Source organism: Juglans regia, chromosome 16, assembly GCF_001411555.2.
Source record: "Juglans regia cultivar Chandler chromosome 16, Walnut 2.0, whole genome shotgun sequence".
NCBI lineage: Eukaryota > Viridiplantae > Streptophyta > Magnoliopsida > Fagales > Juglandaceae > Juglans > Juglans regia.
Window position 1 is genome coordinate 19,788,277 of NC_049916.1, and position 16,305 is coordinate 19,804,581.

Sequence of the window (16,305 nt, forward strand, 5' to 3'; positions counted from 1 at the left end):
TAACTTAGCCATACTGAGCATGCATCTTGTTCTTTCAATGATGGTCCGGTTCATTCTTTCGGCTACACCATTGTGCTGAGGGGTATATGGGACCGTCTTCTCATGTCGAATACCGCGATCAGCGCAGTATGCAGCGAACCTTTTGGAGACATATTCTCCTCCGTTGTCCGTTCGCAGGCACTTCAACTTCTTTCCCGTCTCTCTTTCCACTAGGGTGTGGAAATTCTTGAAGTGCTCGAAGACCTGATCCTTTGACTTCAAAACATATACCCAGACCTTTCGTGAAGCATCATCAATGAATGTCACGAAATATCTGTTACCTCCCAATGACTCTTCTTCCATGGGACCACATACATCAGAGTGTACCAGACTCAACAACTCTGATCTTCTCTTCGTAGAGGATTTAAACGAGACTCTGCATTGTTTGCCAAACAAACAGTACTCACAAGGGTTTAACGCTGTTCCTTTGGCAACTTTGATGAGTGCCTTCTTCGCAAGCGTATCCAACCCTTTCTCACCCATGTGTCCGAGTCTCTTGTGCCACAGATTCGGTGATGCCTCGTCTTCCACTGCATTGAGGCTATCAGAACCGATCTTCACATGGGTCTTGTACAACGTACCGCAAATATGTCCTCGGGCGACAACCATGACACCTTGTGACAGCTTCCAAGTGCCTTTGCTGAAGTAGCTGTCATAGCCCTGTCGATCAAGGGCTGTCCCGGAAATCAGGTTGAGCCGAAGGTCAGGAATGTGTCGAACATCTTTCAACACCATGGTGCAACCAACGTTGGTTTTTATCTGCACTTCGCCAACACCCACGATCTTCGAGGAACTGGCATTCCCCATCCTTACCGTACCAAAGTCTCCTGCTTTGTACGTAGTGAAAAATTCACTGTGGGAAGTGGCGTGGTATGATGCTGCTGTGTCTACCACCCACTCAACATCATGGCTTGCAACGTGCAGACACGTCTCGTCACTGGTGGAGAGTATTGCCACATCTCCAGAAAGAGTGACAAGGGTTTCACCATCTTCTTTCTTCAGCTTACTGCTTTGACCTTGCTCCCTTAAAAACTTGCGGCAGTGTTTCCTCATGTGGCCTTCTTTGCCACAGTGGTAACATTTTATGTTACCCGTCTGCTGGTTCTTGCTGCTGCTGGACCTTCCCACGTGGTTGAGGCTTCCCTCTGTTTCTGCCTCCACTTCTCCCTCTATCATTACCTTGAGGCCTTTCTCTACTCTCGGTGACAAGGGCATGAGTTTGATTCATGCTTGTCTCTTTTCGTCTGGCCTCCTCATTAAACAGAGCATCCTTAACCATCGTCATGGTAAGTTTGCCATCTGGAGTAGAGTTACTTAGGGAGACCACCAGCGTCTCCCAACTGTCTGGTAATGAACTGAGAAGTAGCAGGGCTTGTTCTTCATCGCCAAGATTCAGGTTGACGGACCCGAGCTGGTTAACTAGGTTTTGAAACTCGCTAGTATGCTCGGCAACAGAGGTATCGCTTTTCAACTTCAAGTTAACAAGCCGTCTCATCAAGAGGGCCTTGTTTCGAGCAGTTTTAGCCTGATACATATCCTCTAACTTTTTCCAGAGGTTATATGCATCCGTCTCCTGGGCCACGTGGTGAAAAACACTATGGTCAATCCATTGCCTGATCTGACCAATAGTCTTCTTGTGCATCTTTCTCCACACTTGATCCGTAACTTCATCTGGCTTCTTCCCTTCATCTTCCAAAGGGTCAAACAGATCTTTACAGTTCAAGAGATCCTCCATTCGAGGTCTCCAAAGACTGTAGTTTGAGGCAGTCAGCTTTATCATGGCGCCTGATGCTGAATCCTCCATGGATTTAGACTGTTCTAAATACAAAATACAAGTACAGGATCTTTGAGGTGGAATATCACAAAACGGACAGCACCGTTGTGTCCGGAACGTCTGATTTTGTTAGAAACGAGTCTTGTTTCGTCAAAATCGGACTCAGATAGCACAAGGAATGAGCAAAAGAACCAAAACAGGAACTCTGTCGCGCGTGCAGTGCGTGGCGCGACAAACAGCGCGTAGGCGCGTGTACCTCATGCGCCTGAACTCCTCTGGTGCGCGTGGAACGCGTAGGCGCGTGTAACTCACGCGCTGAAACTCCTCTGCTGCGCGTGGAACGCGTAGGCGCGTGTACTTCACGCGCTTTTATGGAGTCAGGGCACGTCAGGCGCGTGAAATTTACGCGCAATGGCTCTCTCTGGAGCGCGTGTGGCGCGTGGCCGAGCGTGGGACTCACGCGCTAGGTACTCTCCTTGGCGCGTGTGACGCGTGTCGAGAGTGGGTCTCACTCTCCGATCTTCAGACGGCGCGTGGGGGTGCGTGCTGCCTCCGTTTGGCGTCTGGTTTTCACCGCTTTTCTTGTCTGGATGAGACGAACACAGTGGTATGCTCAAATTTGAAAACTGAGCTACACACTAAAACCGAATTTTCTGTAAAAAACTTCTTCCAACAAACTCTCTGATACCACTTGTTGGGGAAATCAACACAGCGGAAGGGATAAAAGCGGTAATAAAATGGTACACTCATGCACTCAGTGACACCAAAAATTTAACGTGGTTCGGCAACTGCCTACATCCACAGAAAAGAGCTTCACTAATAAATAGTGGCACACAAGAAAATATTACAGAGGAGGAGGATCACACTCTACTCAACTCAACTCTCTTCTTTTCTCTCAGAGCTCTCTCGGCTCTCTCTCTTTTCTTTTCTTCTTTGGGTGTCTGAGACTCGCCAGAAGCCTCAATTTATAGATGCATTGTTTTACGTATGAATGCATTTATTGTTGCATTCAATGGACAGTTGAGAGTTGGGCGTTAGGGGTTAAGCAGCAAGCAGTCATTGTTGACTGCTTGCTTGGGCAGGGATTTCAACATTAAACATTCAAATTGCATTGAATTTTTGGAACTTTCAAGTTTTTGGTAATATCTTTCAAAATTTGGCTAGATTGAGAGATAAAATTCAGGGGGCTGAAATTGAGTTGGAAGGTCAAAATGGCTCTGATACATTACAAGACCAGATAGATGTGTTGAGAGAACAATATCACAAGGTGTTACTTCAAGATGAAATATTTCTTCAACAAAAATCCAGAGTTAAATGGCTTAAAGAAGGGGATAGAAATTCGAAATTCTTTCATCAAATGCTAGCCTATAGAAGAAGGAAAAGCTGCATTTCAAGTCTAATACTTTCAGATGGTAGGGAATCTCAAAAGAAAGAAGAAATTCATATTGAAGCAGTAAAATACTTTCAGCACATTCTATCGGATGAAGAGGTGGTAATTCCTAATGATTTTTTCTCATCTATTCCTAATTTGGTTACTGATGCTGATAATGAAATGTTGCTTGCTCCTCCAACCATTAAAGAATTGAAAGAAACTGTTTTTTCTATCCCTATTGATTCGGCTCCAGGTCCTGATGGGTTCTCTGCTGCATTTTATCAATCCTGCTGGTCTGTAGTTGCTCAAGATCTTTTAATGGCTGCAAGTGAGTTCCTTTCAGGAGGCCTTTTAAGTGACTACTACAAAGCATCTTTTATCACTCTCATTCCTAAGTTAGAGAAACCCAGGGAGTTTTCCTCATTTAGGCCCATCAATTTGTGCCAAGTTTCCTACAAAAAATTTTCTTAAATAATTGTGGGAAGATTGGCTCATTTACTACCAAAGTTGATTTCTCCTAATCAAGGTGCATTTGTAAGTGGAAGACTTATGACAAAAAATATTGCATTGGCTCAGGAGCTGACCTGCAGTGTAGCCAAAAATCTAGAGGGGGAAATGTCACTCTTAAAATTGAAATGGCTAAGGCATTTGATAGAGTTAACTGGCCTCATCTATCCAAAGTTTTATCTCATTTTGGATTTTAAGCTGATAGAGCAATTTTTAAAGAGCCAAAGTTTACCATTTGTTTGAATGGCACTCATAATGGTTTTTTCAGCTCGGGCAGAGGTTTAAGGCAGGGTGATCCTCTTTCTCAACTGCTTTTTATCTTGAGTGAAGAACCTTTGAGCAGAAGTTTGACTGAATTGCTACATGAGGGATGGGTTCTTCCTTTCAAAGTGCCAAGAGGATGTGTTTCTATCTAACATTTATTATTTGCTGATCATATAATAATTTTCACAAATGGATCAAGAAGTAGCCTTGCAAAGTTATTCAGATTTATGGAAAAGTATGAGAAGGCATCAGGGCAGTTAATTGCAAAGATTTCCTTTTTGGTACACAAACTCTGTGCCGCATTCCAGAAAAGCATTAATAAAGTCGGTTTACTTCCTTTAGGGAGGTTCAATTCCCTTTTACTTACTTAGGAGCACCTATACATTTTAAAAAGCTCACAGTTGCTATGTTGGAGCCTATTTTTCAGAAAATTAAAATGAAAATAGCAGGTTGAAAGGGGAAATTACTTACTTCAGGGGGGTAAACTGATTTTGCTTAAACATGTTTTGTCATCCATTCCTATACACATTTTATCTTGTTTGAATGTTCCTAAGGGCATTATTAATCAGCTTCATCAAATTTTCTCAAGTTATTTTGGGGTGAATATGAAGGGCTTGGGAAGAGGAAATGGGTATCCTGGGATCATATTTGTAAACCGACAGAAGAGGGTGGTCTTGGGCTAAGAAGTTTACATGATGTCTTCAAGGCTGTACATTGTAAACTTGCATGGCTAGTTCTAAACTCTTCATATTTGTGGACTGCTGATTTCATTCATAAAAAATATGCTAAATCCTAACTGCTCCTTATCAGCATCCTCTTCAAAAGTCTCATTCGTGTTTGTGGAAATCTGTGTACTCTTTTTTACCTTTTATTATGGAGCATAGCACCTGGATAATTGGTGAAGGTGCTGTTAGTTTCTGGTTTGAAAACTGGGGAAAGGATGGTTTATTATCTGAAAAAGGTTTTACTATTAGCCAACCTAAATTAAGGATTAGAGATATTTGGACACAGCATGGGCCAAATATTAGTCTAATCTCTCAGCTTGGTGGAAATCAACTGAAGGATATGCTTTTGAAATCCAAAGTTCAGATTAAAGAAAAAGAAGATTTGAGAATTTGGAAGTCATCTTACTCTGGTAAATTTTCCGTAAAATCTTCTTGGAATTTGATTAGAAGTTCATCTGGTATTTTTCCTCTTTCTGCTTGTATATGGAACCATATTCTGCCCCAAAAAAATTTTGATTTTTGGATGAAAACCTTCTCATAATACAGTCCCAGTTGATGTAGCAATACAAGGGTGTGGGATTCACATGGTTTCCAAGTGTGTCTGCTGCCCAACTTCACCAGAGATAGATCAGTGGATCATTTGTTTGAAAATGGGAGATTAATTACTAAAGTATGGGAACATTTTGTTAGATGATACACATTTTGCACTTATTTTTGGTTACTCTTCTTTGTTAAGCTCTCCATGGAGAACACGTATATTACAATGGTGGCAACTTTCTAAAGCGAAAGATCAAGTTAGTATGCTGGCAGCTATGGTACCAATGATCATTCTTTGGGAATTGTGGTTCTCAATAAATAATTGTGTATATATCCATCTCGTTTCATTCAAGACCATACAATTGAGTCCAATGAATACTCTCGATTCCAAGCAAAGCCTGAGGATTAGTTCACAGTTCAAATCTGTATTGAATTTCTATACCAATAACTCATTGATTGTTGATGATTCCTGAACAATATTCCAATATACTTGACAACCAATAAATAGCACATAACTGGACTAACTAATATGGCCGAATGTAATCCCTCAAATCCAAACACAACAACCAAAAGAAGTGTCAAGTATCTCCACAAATCTTTATTAGCTGGAGGAGAATACAACAAGCTTCAGCAAAACGGCTTTCCCGTAGTTCCTTATTATCCACCCATTAAGTTTTTGCCATTCTTGAAGCAATCGTGCTTGACACACCACCATCACTGCAACATATTACCAAGCATTCAGAACATGTCCAGAACTTTTGTCGAAGCAAGCAATCATAAATGTTAAAAAAGACAACGATGAAGAGATTAAAATGCCACACAGAAAAACAATGTCTGAATTGGATCAAAGACCTTGGATTACTTCAAGCAGAAATCCATCTGGTACTTAAATCTGTTGAAGCTACGACTCAGAAATGAGCATGCGGTTTCCTATGTCAGAGAATGTCTTCACATCAATTCCCCATAGCCTGCTTATTAAGATGAATGGCAATGTTAGGCAAAAACCCAGACAAATTTACTTTTTTTACTTCCAAGCTGATGAAAAATAACATCCATATGTCGGTCCTCACAAGAAGAACTGTAATGCCAGGCAGCCAATTAACTGCAAATATGGGTATGAGGATCTTGTACCATTATGAATTTTGTATCACAAGTTATGATTGAAACAACTATAAAAGGCGCTTACCAGCAATCAACCCCAATTGCATTGGCCCCCACCTTATCTGCCTTTTGATCATCACCAATGTGTACTGCTTTGCAAGCCTCAGCATTAAGTTGATCTACACCAATAGCACACTGTGACTTGCTCGTGCTGTTTTTGCTTTTCCGCAAGAATTGTTTAGTCTTATCTCAGCCAAAAAACAAAAAAGAAAGGCAAGCCCGCACGCGAGGGGGGTGGGGTGGGGTGGGGGTTGGGGGGTTTCAAGATAATAAATGGATTGGTTTGGGGGGTTTCAAGATAACAAATTCCATTCAGGCATCCACTGGAAGCACGTCACTGTGTTGATCAAACTCCAACTGATTTACTACCGTCGAACAATGAATACAAATATTTGACCATTTCTCATGTTTCCCAAAGAGCCTATATGCATATACAGTGATGACAAAAAGGAAATCTGGGCAACTGCACTACACATACCTAAAGCAGCTTTAAATATTTTTATGTCAGGTTTTTCATAACCAACCTCTGAAGATATGATAACAGCATCAAACCTGAAAATCAAAGCAAGACAAATGCTTACATGTAAATATCATGAATGGTCATCAGTATCCCTGTTCCTCTTCTTCATAGTAGCATTCCAACCTTTACTTTTTCTTCTCTTGTTTGGCTTTTTTTTTTTTTTTTTTTGGGGGGGGGGCAATATATAGGGGGCAGGAAAACTTCTGTGATTAACAGATTTACTAACAAAATTTGGTGAATTACCAATATACGACCAAATGTTACAATGTTTCATATTTAAGAAATAGCAAACAGAAGGAAAGGCCAAGACTTACAGATCTAAAACATTAAGTTCCTTCAATAACTTCCTTAGGCGGGTATCAAAATTGGATACAACAGCCACCTTAACTGTATCACAGCTCATCATATTTGGAATAATGAAAGAAGAAAATAATTCAAAAACCATAGACTTCATTAGTACTAGCAAATAACAGATAGAGGAAAATACTTTATGAATATGACCTCCAGCATCCTTGAGAAGGACTATTGTTTCATAAGCTCCATCTGGAAGGTGCCATGCGTCACCTTTTGCATAATACTGACAATAGAAACCACTGAGAATAATTCAAATAAAGTCTCAATTATATCATCAACCAATGCATCATCACTGTGCTTAGCACCAGTCATACAGTTCTTTTGGAAATATTATTCTAGGGTCGGTACTGGCCGAAGAACAAGCACTTTGAACGGGTTGGTCTTAAGAGATATCACCTCATAAACTTCTTCAAAATAATCATCATCAGCACAACCAGTGGCTTCAGAAACAACCAATTTCCAAAATGGCCTCCCATCTCCCTGTGAATAGCATAAAACTTCAATGAGCACCTTCTCTTTATTTAAGGAAATTGTTTTCTTCATTAAAGAACTGGGCGAAATTAATCCTTTTGGTAGATGGGAAAAGCTCTGAAGAGATAAAGAACCTAACCCCATTAAGATCATTCCTTGGAAATGGAAATAGTACAAGAGTGGCTCCATATAAGAACTATACAATTCATGTTTTCTCTCACAGATGGACAGTAAACAAGTCCCACAGCAAAACAATAGATATATATGGCTAATTTCCGTCCATCAACTCATTGTCAAAGTATCCTCGTCTTCTATGATGGAAGTACTTAAATAGTGTGAAGGATCATAGTGATGGTGAAATAAATACATGCTCATTTGCATCAGTATCCTATTAATTTAAATCTCCCTACCCCCCATCCTCCACGCCAAAACAAAGGATCCAAGAAACTCTACAGAAAAATGAGGATTACTTGTGGTTGAGTACAGCTGGAAGGCTATCATCAACATCCTTATGCCTCAAAGTATTCATGTCTGGTAAATACAATTAATTGATCAAGTGGTTTCTTGAGAAACGGAAAACTCAGAAAAGGTTAATTTGAGAGACAGAACTTACTAGAGAATCTGAAAAGCAATCAAAGGCAAACTGGGAGAGCACAATACACGCACAACTAATTATTAGTATAAGAAAAATGCAGAACCCTCACTGGAAAATTAAACTTAATAAGATAGTTTTTTTTCCTTTTTTTTGGGGGGTGTTTTTTTGCTTATAAAGCATATACAAATTATGCGTACACCTTAAAAAAGTTACAGAACAGACCTGGTAACAAAGCTTTTCAGGCCATGGAGCAGCAAAAGCTCTCCTAAATCCTTGCTTTATCTCAGCTGATGTCATAGATAAACCTGAAAATGTTTCAAAATAATGATTTATAGCTCACAACAGAATAGTGCATGAGTCAGGATTACACTAAAGAAAATAATGTTATAGAAAGAAATAACATCATAAATAACAAACTATAGTATGGCTATCTAAGTAAGAAAAACCAGTTTTTACATACTGCATGAAAAAAAAAAAGTAAGATAGCGGTCAAATGCATCACATTCAAAGAAAGGGCCAACCAATCACCAACTCAGTAAAGCAATCCCAAGTCACAACATTGACTAATATGGTTTACCAATACTACAGTTTCCAAATGCAGTTTGCTTCGTAGCTTGGAAGTCTTGGAAGATAGTGGCACTGAAAGAAACTAACGTACTCCAACCTCTCATGCACAATCTATTATCTAAATGGATTCTTTGTTGAAATTTAACATGAAATCTACATGCATAGAAAGTTATGCACGTACATGTAAGATAAGGCTTCCACCAATAACTTAGCACTCGAAATATCAATATATACTACCAACCACAAACACTAACCGTATTTACTGCCGATGGTTGCATAAGTCTCTTCGACAGGCTTTGCTAACTGCAAAAGGGTACCTCCCGCATCCAACAATAATGCATCGTATGCTCTCTTAACCGACCTTCCTCCATCTACCCACAGAGAGAGAAAAAAACAAAAAAAAGACAGATAACAAGAAAGACCCACTATATAGAACACCACAAGGTTAGAATTGTGCTCTAAAGTTGATGAAATAAATTAGGGTCTGCATCGTGAATGCCAATTTAAGAAATGCCCATGTCATCCTTATTCATTTTAAATCATAATTGGGTCAGTAAAATGACAAATTCTTTAGTTAGAAAACTACGGGGGAAAATTCTAACGAGATAAAGGTATAATTCTTGTGCGTGTGTGTGAGATAGATAAAGAGAGAGAGAGAGAGAGCGCCAAGGCGATCTAACCAGTGTGGAGGGCCATGGAGGATAAACGAAGGGAGTTGGGAAGCTTCACATTTCGAGGAGGTTTGAGGGCTCTGAAAAGAGCAATTCCTCCATGAGAACATCTCATCAAACACGTTTCCATTGCAGAGCTCCCTCGCTGCGTCGGATATTCCTATGCAAAAGTCTTTTTTCTGTTGGTAAATGTAATACATGTATCCAAATCCGAGCCAAGCTCGGCCCTGCAGGTCTTTGCCCTTGACCCATCACGACCGTCGTTTACTTCACTCGCTCGATTTTAGGTGTGGACAAAACTCAAAACGGATTTCAGTTGTATTTTTAAAAAACTTATTCGAGTTAGAGCATCCCCATCCGGATGCCTAAAATTTTCTCTAAATTTTAGCTAAAAAGTACACTTCCTATAATTTTATCCTAAATTTTACTCATTTTCATAAAACCTTCTACATCTCATTCCCTATCCTTTCTCTATTCTATTAAAATAATATTCTTCTATTCTTTCTTTATTATTTTTTTCTCTCACTTCTATTTCCATTTTTAACTACTAACTATTTTGTCTTATTCTCTTATTTTCAAATATCACATTTTATAAATATTTATACGATTTTTTTTACAGATACAATATTATTTTTCAATTCAATATCGATATTAAAAATAATAATTTTTTTAAATATGTGCATTTTTCGTTTATTGATGATAAATATTTTGCAGAATAGTATAATGGTAACATTTTTAATTCGTTCTGATTAGTACACACGCTTCTTTTCTCTAACGGTAACTTTTTTTGTCTTTTCTCTAACGGTAACTTTTTTTGTCTTTTCTCTAGCGGTAACTTTTTTTGTCTTTTCTTCAACGTTAACATTTTGTGTCTTATATGTAACGGTAACTTTGTTATCTATAAATACGCATTTTTGTTGCATTCACATTCTAAAAAATCGAAGTCTCATCTCTAACTCTCTTCATTAAATGGCTCGTTCTTTCTTTCGCAAATTACTTACATACTTGTCATCTGATGATGAGCTAGATGCTGTTATTAATGCCGAGGCTGATGGAGAGTCATCGAGACATCATGGCAATCGCCAACCTCGTAAGTTTATTCGGCGTGATCATATTCAAGGGCATGAGTGCCTTTTTCGTGACTATTTCTCAGAAAATCCAGTATATCCCTCCAATCTATTTCGAAGGAGATTTCGGATGAGTCGTCCCTTATTTCTCCGTATCCTAAATGAGGTAGAGGTTTACGAGCCGTACTTCGTCCAGAGAAGAGATAATGCCGGAAGACTTGGTTTATCTTCTATGCAAAAGATAACCGCAGCACTTAGAATGCTGGCCTATGGGGTTACTGGAGATTTTATGGATGAATACATACGTATTGGAGAAAGCACCGCAATGGAGAGTCTCAAAAAATTTTGCAAGACAATCGTAACTATTTTTTCAGATGAATATTTGCGGTCTCCAAATGCCAATGATATTGCTCGATTGCTTGTTGTTGATGAACAACGGGGATTCCCAGGAATGCTAGGAAGCATTGATTGCATGCATTGGAAGTGGAAAAATTGTCCCGCTGCCTGGAAAGGTATGTACTCTGGCCACATCCGTGAACCAACTATTATTTTAGAAGCAGTTGCTTCATATGATCTTTGGATATGGCATGCATTTTTTGGTATGCCCGGTTCACATAACGATATTAATGTGCTAGAGAGATCTTTTATTTTCACGGAACTTGCTCAAGGGCGTGCTCCACCAGTCAATTACACAATCAATGGCAACGACTACACTATGGGGTACTACCTTGCCGATGGTATTTATCCTAAGTGGTCAACGTTTGTGAAGACGATTCCATCACCCCAAGGGAATAAGAAGAAAAACTTTGCCAGAGCACAAGAATCTGCAAGAAAAGATGTCGAGCGTGCCTTCGGAGTACTTCAACAACGATTTGCAATCGTTCGTGGACCTTCCCGATTATTCAAAGTCAATGACCTAACAAATATAATGAAAATATGTGTTATTCTACATAACATGATCATTGAGGACGAGCGTGATGATAGTCAGGGTCTGAACATGGAGTACGATCAACTTGATGATGATATTCCAGAATTGTCGCGCAATCCAACAAATGAGTTTATGAACTTCATTCAGCGCCATCATGAAATTAGGGATAGCTCGACACATCATCATCTACAAGCAGATTTAATTGAACATCATTGGCAATTTCATTCCCAACAATAGAAGAGAAGGTTGTGTTGGAGTCTCTATTTTATCATTAGTAGCGACGGTGTATTTCAAGTTTCTAGAATTTTCATTCCAAAAAACATGTTTGGTTCAAGAAAATGCAGTTTAAGTTATTGTAATATTTTCATTATCTGTAATAGTTTAAGAATTTGTAATGTCGAGTTGTAATCAAGAAATATCGTTCCATGGATGATTTAAATTTGACGATCACGTTTTCTATCTTCTTAATAAAACTTTGCAAACGTACAAATTATATAATACAATAAACGCAGAAAAGTGCCATAAACGAGTGGTTCATAATATACATCACATTTATGTGCTGAATAAATGTTTAGTTACAAAAAAAAAAAGCCTTAATCTGAGGATGTAGTGCGTCGCGCCAATATCTCTCTTTGAAGTTGCTGGAAATATACTTGCTGAACTTCATTTAACGTACTCACATCGAGCAACATTATGCGCTCCTCTCTCTCCAACCGGGCGATTTCCAGTTTCTCCGCCTCCAACCTCAATCTCTCATCCTCTTGTCTAGTTTTATTTTCCTCCATTTCTCGTTCATATGCCATCTTCTCCGCCTTGAGTCGGAAAAATTCTTTCTCCTGAGCACGTGACTCCTCTAGGAGAGTATACCTTTTCTTGCTGAGCTCCACAAGCTCTTCTGAGGCTCTGCCTTGGGCCTTACGTTTTCCTTTCTCAGCTTTTCTTCCTATTGGCCTATCCAAATCGATGAAATCATTAGTTTCCATATTCTCGCCCTCTGTACCACCCACTGAATCAATGGGTGAATTAGTTGCCATGGATGATGTACGCGAATATGTAGGGGACATCGTCGACCTTCGCTTTGTCCCGTCTTTTGTGCAACGCTGATTCCATTTCGGCTGGTCTTTCAATAGCTGCCAACAATGCTCGAACTGAAAGGTTGTTTTCTCAAGCGATTGGTACATGACCTTCGCTTTGTCAAACTTCCAATTCAAAATGAAAATCAAATAATTAACCAACCCAAAATGCAGATAAAGGGAACATAATGAATATAAATAATAATTAAGTGGATGCTTATACCTTGTCTTGCTCAGTCATGCCACTTTGATTCAGCCCTTCAACTTGGGCGAGTTTAGCACAAAATTTGTTCGTCGCCTTTTGAATGGCAGACCACCGATGTATTAAGGACCCAACACTTCGCTCATTTGTACTTTCTTTATAATCATTGAAGTATTGACTAACTTTTTCCCAAAGTTGGGCGTGTTTTTGGTCCGTTCCTTGGATGGCATCAATGCTACTATTCAGCCATGCGGAGACAAGTAACTTGTCTTCCTCGGGGGTGAAGTTTGCACCCCTGGCTGATTTTCTTTGAGAGGGGGGAGGATCTACTTGGGGCGGGGGTGGAGAGTCATCCAAAGTCACTGGATGTTGTTCACCTTGACCAACATAAATGTGGTCAAGTTCAGGCTCCTGAGTCAGGAGGCTAGTGAAGAACATATTTTCATGCTCTCCTGAGTCCATCTCTAAAAATTTGTAAACATAAAACATGTAATACACATGTTAGAAAATTAAGAACTAAATTTGCAAGTGATTTTTGTAGCCGGCTCAGGAATCATATGGCAACGTATGACGACACACTTGGCACATATACTTGCATGGTTGCAACAACCGGTTGCCACTATTTATCGGCCATCCGGGTTACCATGCCATGGAGGTGTGTGCCAAAGTATTTTATCACCATGTTCGGATTGTCTCATCATCACAGCCGAAGGGTTAAGACAACTCAGATCCAATAAAAAATTTAGTTTGAAAACGTAAAAATAAGAGCATTCCCATCCACTTCCCTAAACACTCGTGTGTTTTAAATGTGGCTCAGAATGGGTTACAAAATTTACATCATGTGTGAGAGATGAGCCCAACATCAAATGGCTGCAAAACCTTACCCAAACCCCACGTGCCTTTTGTGAAAACAATTACAAACTGCAGTATGATCATTCGGGTAAGGATTACCCCGCCATCTCAATGGGGCCCATTAACACTTATGAATTATCTTACTAAACCCCATCATCATAGCCTAACAGTAAACATGCAGCCCCCTCCCTCCCTCCCCCACAAGTAATAATTATTCATCAGTACTAAACACTGCAAAGGTCCCAATAGCACAGACAGATTCACAGCCAGGGGTTAGAGAAGGAAATTCCAATACTAAACAGCATGCAAAGTGCATAAGAATATAAAAACAGATTTTATCTTTGTCAAACCAACAGAGTTTAGTCCATGGGAACAATAATTAAAGAGATAACAGTAGCTCAAACCAGCAAACACATGCCACAAACTCAGATTAAATAACTGGTATGAGGTAGGATTAAAAATTGAAGAGAGTATAAGCTAACAGAAAATTAGGGAGTATAGGATTAAATAACAGAAAATTAAAGAGAGTATAGGATTAAATAACAGAAAATTGAAGAGAGTATAGGATTAAATAACAGAAAATTAAAGAGAGTATAAGATTAAATAACAGAAAATTGAAGAAAGTGTAGGAACAGAAAATTGAAGAGAGTATAGGATTAAATAACAGAAAATTAAAGAGAGTATAAGATTAAATAACAGAAAATTGAAGAAAGTGTAGGAACAGAAAATTGAAGAGAGTATAGGATTAAATAACAGAAAATTGAAGAGAGTACTTCATTTAAATAACAGAAAATTGAAGAGAGTATAGGATTAAATAACAGAAAATTGAAGGGAGTATATGCTTATACCTTTGTATGAAAAATTGATGCACAAAGCACAATCAATAATCAGTTAATGTCATTAAAAATGGCTTTGTATGTGTGGTGATCAGAGGAGGACATATATCATTCGGGTGGCTTTGTATGGACATAAACCATTAAAGTTTAATAATACACAACATGTTTGTCTCCATTATATGGATTATGGGGGGCAAAAACAGCACAAACCAAAGGTATATAGCCATATGTACCCAAACATATATGGTCATTGACAAAATACAAATTATATAACAAGAAATATTCATTATAGTCATGTTGAATGATACAAGAAATGTATCATGTTGAAGTATAAATTCCTAAACACATACAAGTAATATTTTTCATAGAGAGTCATTTAACAAAAATACTACAAACCAACAAGGGAGCTCAAAGCTGGTAATGACAAAATGACAGTAATAGTGCTATAAAAAATAACACAATTTGGTCTCATTGGACAACATAACCAACTGGATTATGGTAAATGATTCAAAGGGAAAAAGAGTCGGGCCATACAAAAATGGGGAGTTTTCATACGCACTCAGCTTCAGGAATTAATGGCCAAATGATGCACAACACTCCACACAAGCTCCACAAAGCAGAGCAATGTCTGAGATTTATCCATTAAGAACAATAAAGTAACTGTGCCGTGAATGATAGATGATAAAAATTGTTCATTCAAACCGCAGAGCACCCAATAAAATGCAATGTTTGTATATAGCAGCAAGTCGATTGATAAAATAGCACTAAGAAGTCGATAAATCCAGGAACAAAATCCAACCACGGCAGATACATGCATTTTAAATCCAGTGAATATGGGTCACAGATCCATGAATATTCATGCCCTAGAGTAGTAATTGAAATCTAGGGTTCTCGGATTTCAAGTGGCAAAACTGACAAATACAATAGATCATAACAATAAAACTCGAAAATATATCAGATTCACCATGGAAAGAGGCTCAGTTTGTTCAATCTCTGCGAGAGAGGACAGAGTCCATCCATGGAGAGAAGAAGAGGGCGCGAGTTTCACAGAGAAGAGAAAACTTACATTCCTGTGGAGTCGATGAAGAGAAGACACCGTAGATGGTGGCAGACGGGGCGAGAGAGGGCCTCCTTCACGAACGAGGGCGATCGAGAGGGAAGAGAGGAACACGCGGGACGGAAGGGCAACAGATTTGGGGTTCGGACGTTTTGGGGATGTACAGTGGTTCCCCAAATATGGGGAACGACTGTAGATACCCGAAAAGTAATCCCTAATTTAGGGAATGGGATGGGAGGCGCCAAACTCGTAAACCCTAAATTTCATCTCTAAATTTTAGAGATAACAGTGTTTTACGCATCCGGATGGGGATGCTCTTAGACCAATTTACTTATTTATTTATACTCTACCTCTCTTCTTTTTGGTTTCTTTTTTCTTTTTGAGTTTTGTTAAACTTTTTCCAGCAGCAAGGAATGACGGGTGAAGAACATATAGAACAACAGTTCATTTCATTTGTAGAAACCGATTAGCATCTTGGAAAATAGTTTTCAGACCATTTTCACAGATTTTTTAAAAAGTTTTGATGACTTTCCTCAGATAACGAATGTAATTTTCATGCAATGTATATTTCACATTAATGAACAAACAACTTATTTACCGGCGTATTTATGACAAAAATGGAGAGATTTATTTCAACTACACCAACAATTTGTACTTCTCACAACTTAAAGTGGTAGATGAAATATTGGAGGAAATCAAAGGGGATGCACTTAGCATTATAATCTATTTGGTT

At 38.9% G+C, this 16,305-nt stretch overlaps 2 protein-coding genes across 7 annotated transcripts; both read right to left on the reverse strand.

The window, feature by feature from the left end:
* Positions 1–5,604: 5,604 nt before the first annotated feature.
* On the reverse strand, positions 5,605–9,816 carry LOC109009241 (haloacid dehalogenase-like hydrolase domain-containing protein 3). Of its 6 annotated transcripts, none has more exons than XR_004798575.1 (10): positions 9,567–9,798; positions 9,141–9,257; positions 8,542–8,624; positions 7,650–7,733; positions 7,387–7,492; positions 7,214–7,286; positions 6,858–6,931; positions 6,405–6,498; positions 6,071–6,186; positions 5,605–5,935 (listed from the first exon to the last, which is right to left on the reverse strand). XR_004798575.1 is itself a non-coding variant. In XM_018989644.2 (10 exons), the coding sequence occupies exons 1-9, from the start codon at positions 9,685–9,687 to the stop codon at positions 6,120–6,122; spliced, it is 792 nt and encodes a 263-aa protein (XP_018845189.1). In that variant the 5' UTR covers positions 9,688–9,806; the 3' UTR covers positions 5,605–5,935; positions 6,071–6,119. The 6 variants fall into 6 exon arrangements, 4 of the variants coding, with proteins under 4 accessions (XP_018845189.1, XP_018845190.1, XP_018845185.1 ...); XM_018989644.2 differs by having other exon boundaries at positions 6,071–6,189; positions 7,401–7,476; positions 9,567–9,806; XM_018989645.2 differs by having other exon boundaries at positions 7,401–7,476; positions 9,567–9,800.
* Positions 9,817–12,145: 2,329 nt separating this feature from the next.
* On the reverse strand, positions 12,146–13,732 carry LOC109009201 (glutathione S-transferase T3-like). The gene is made up of 2 exons (XM_018989594.2): positions 12,849–13,732; positions 12,146–12,751 (listed from the first exon to the last, which is right to left on the reverse strand). The coding sequence occupies exons 1-2, from the start codon at positions 13,314–13,316 to the stop codon at positions 12,146–12,148; spliced, it is 1,074 nt and encodes a 357-aa protein (XP_018845139.1). The 5' UTR covers positions 13,317–13,732.
* Between the last annotated feature and the right edge of the window lie 2,573 nt (positions 13,733–16,305).

Bases quoted from the DNA above. Each gene is read 5' to 3' on its own strand.
- LOC109009241 (XM_018989640.2), bottom strand. From the start codon at position 9,687: ATGGAAACGTGTTTGATGAGATGTTCTCATGGAGGAATTGCTCTTTTC. The intron at 7,734-8,541 runs GTCTGTTCTGTA...TGCTATTCACAG, and splicing joins CTGAAAAGCTTTGTTACCAG to GGAGATGGGAGGCCATTTTG. The intron at 7,477-7,649 runs GTGATATCTCTT...TTCTATTGTCAG, and splicing joins ATTTTGAAGAAGTTTATGAG to TATTATGCAAAAGGTGACGC.
- LOC109009201 (XM_018989594.2), bottom strand. From the start codon at position 13,316: ATGTTTTATGTTTACAAATTTTTAGAGATGGACTCAGGAGAGCATGAA. The intron at 12,752-12,848 runs GTATAAGCATCC...TTGAATTGGAAG, and splicing joins GCATGACTGAGCAAGACAAG to TTTGACAAAGCGAAGGTCAT.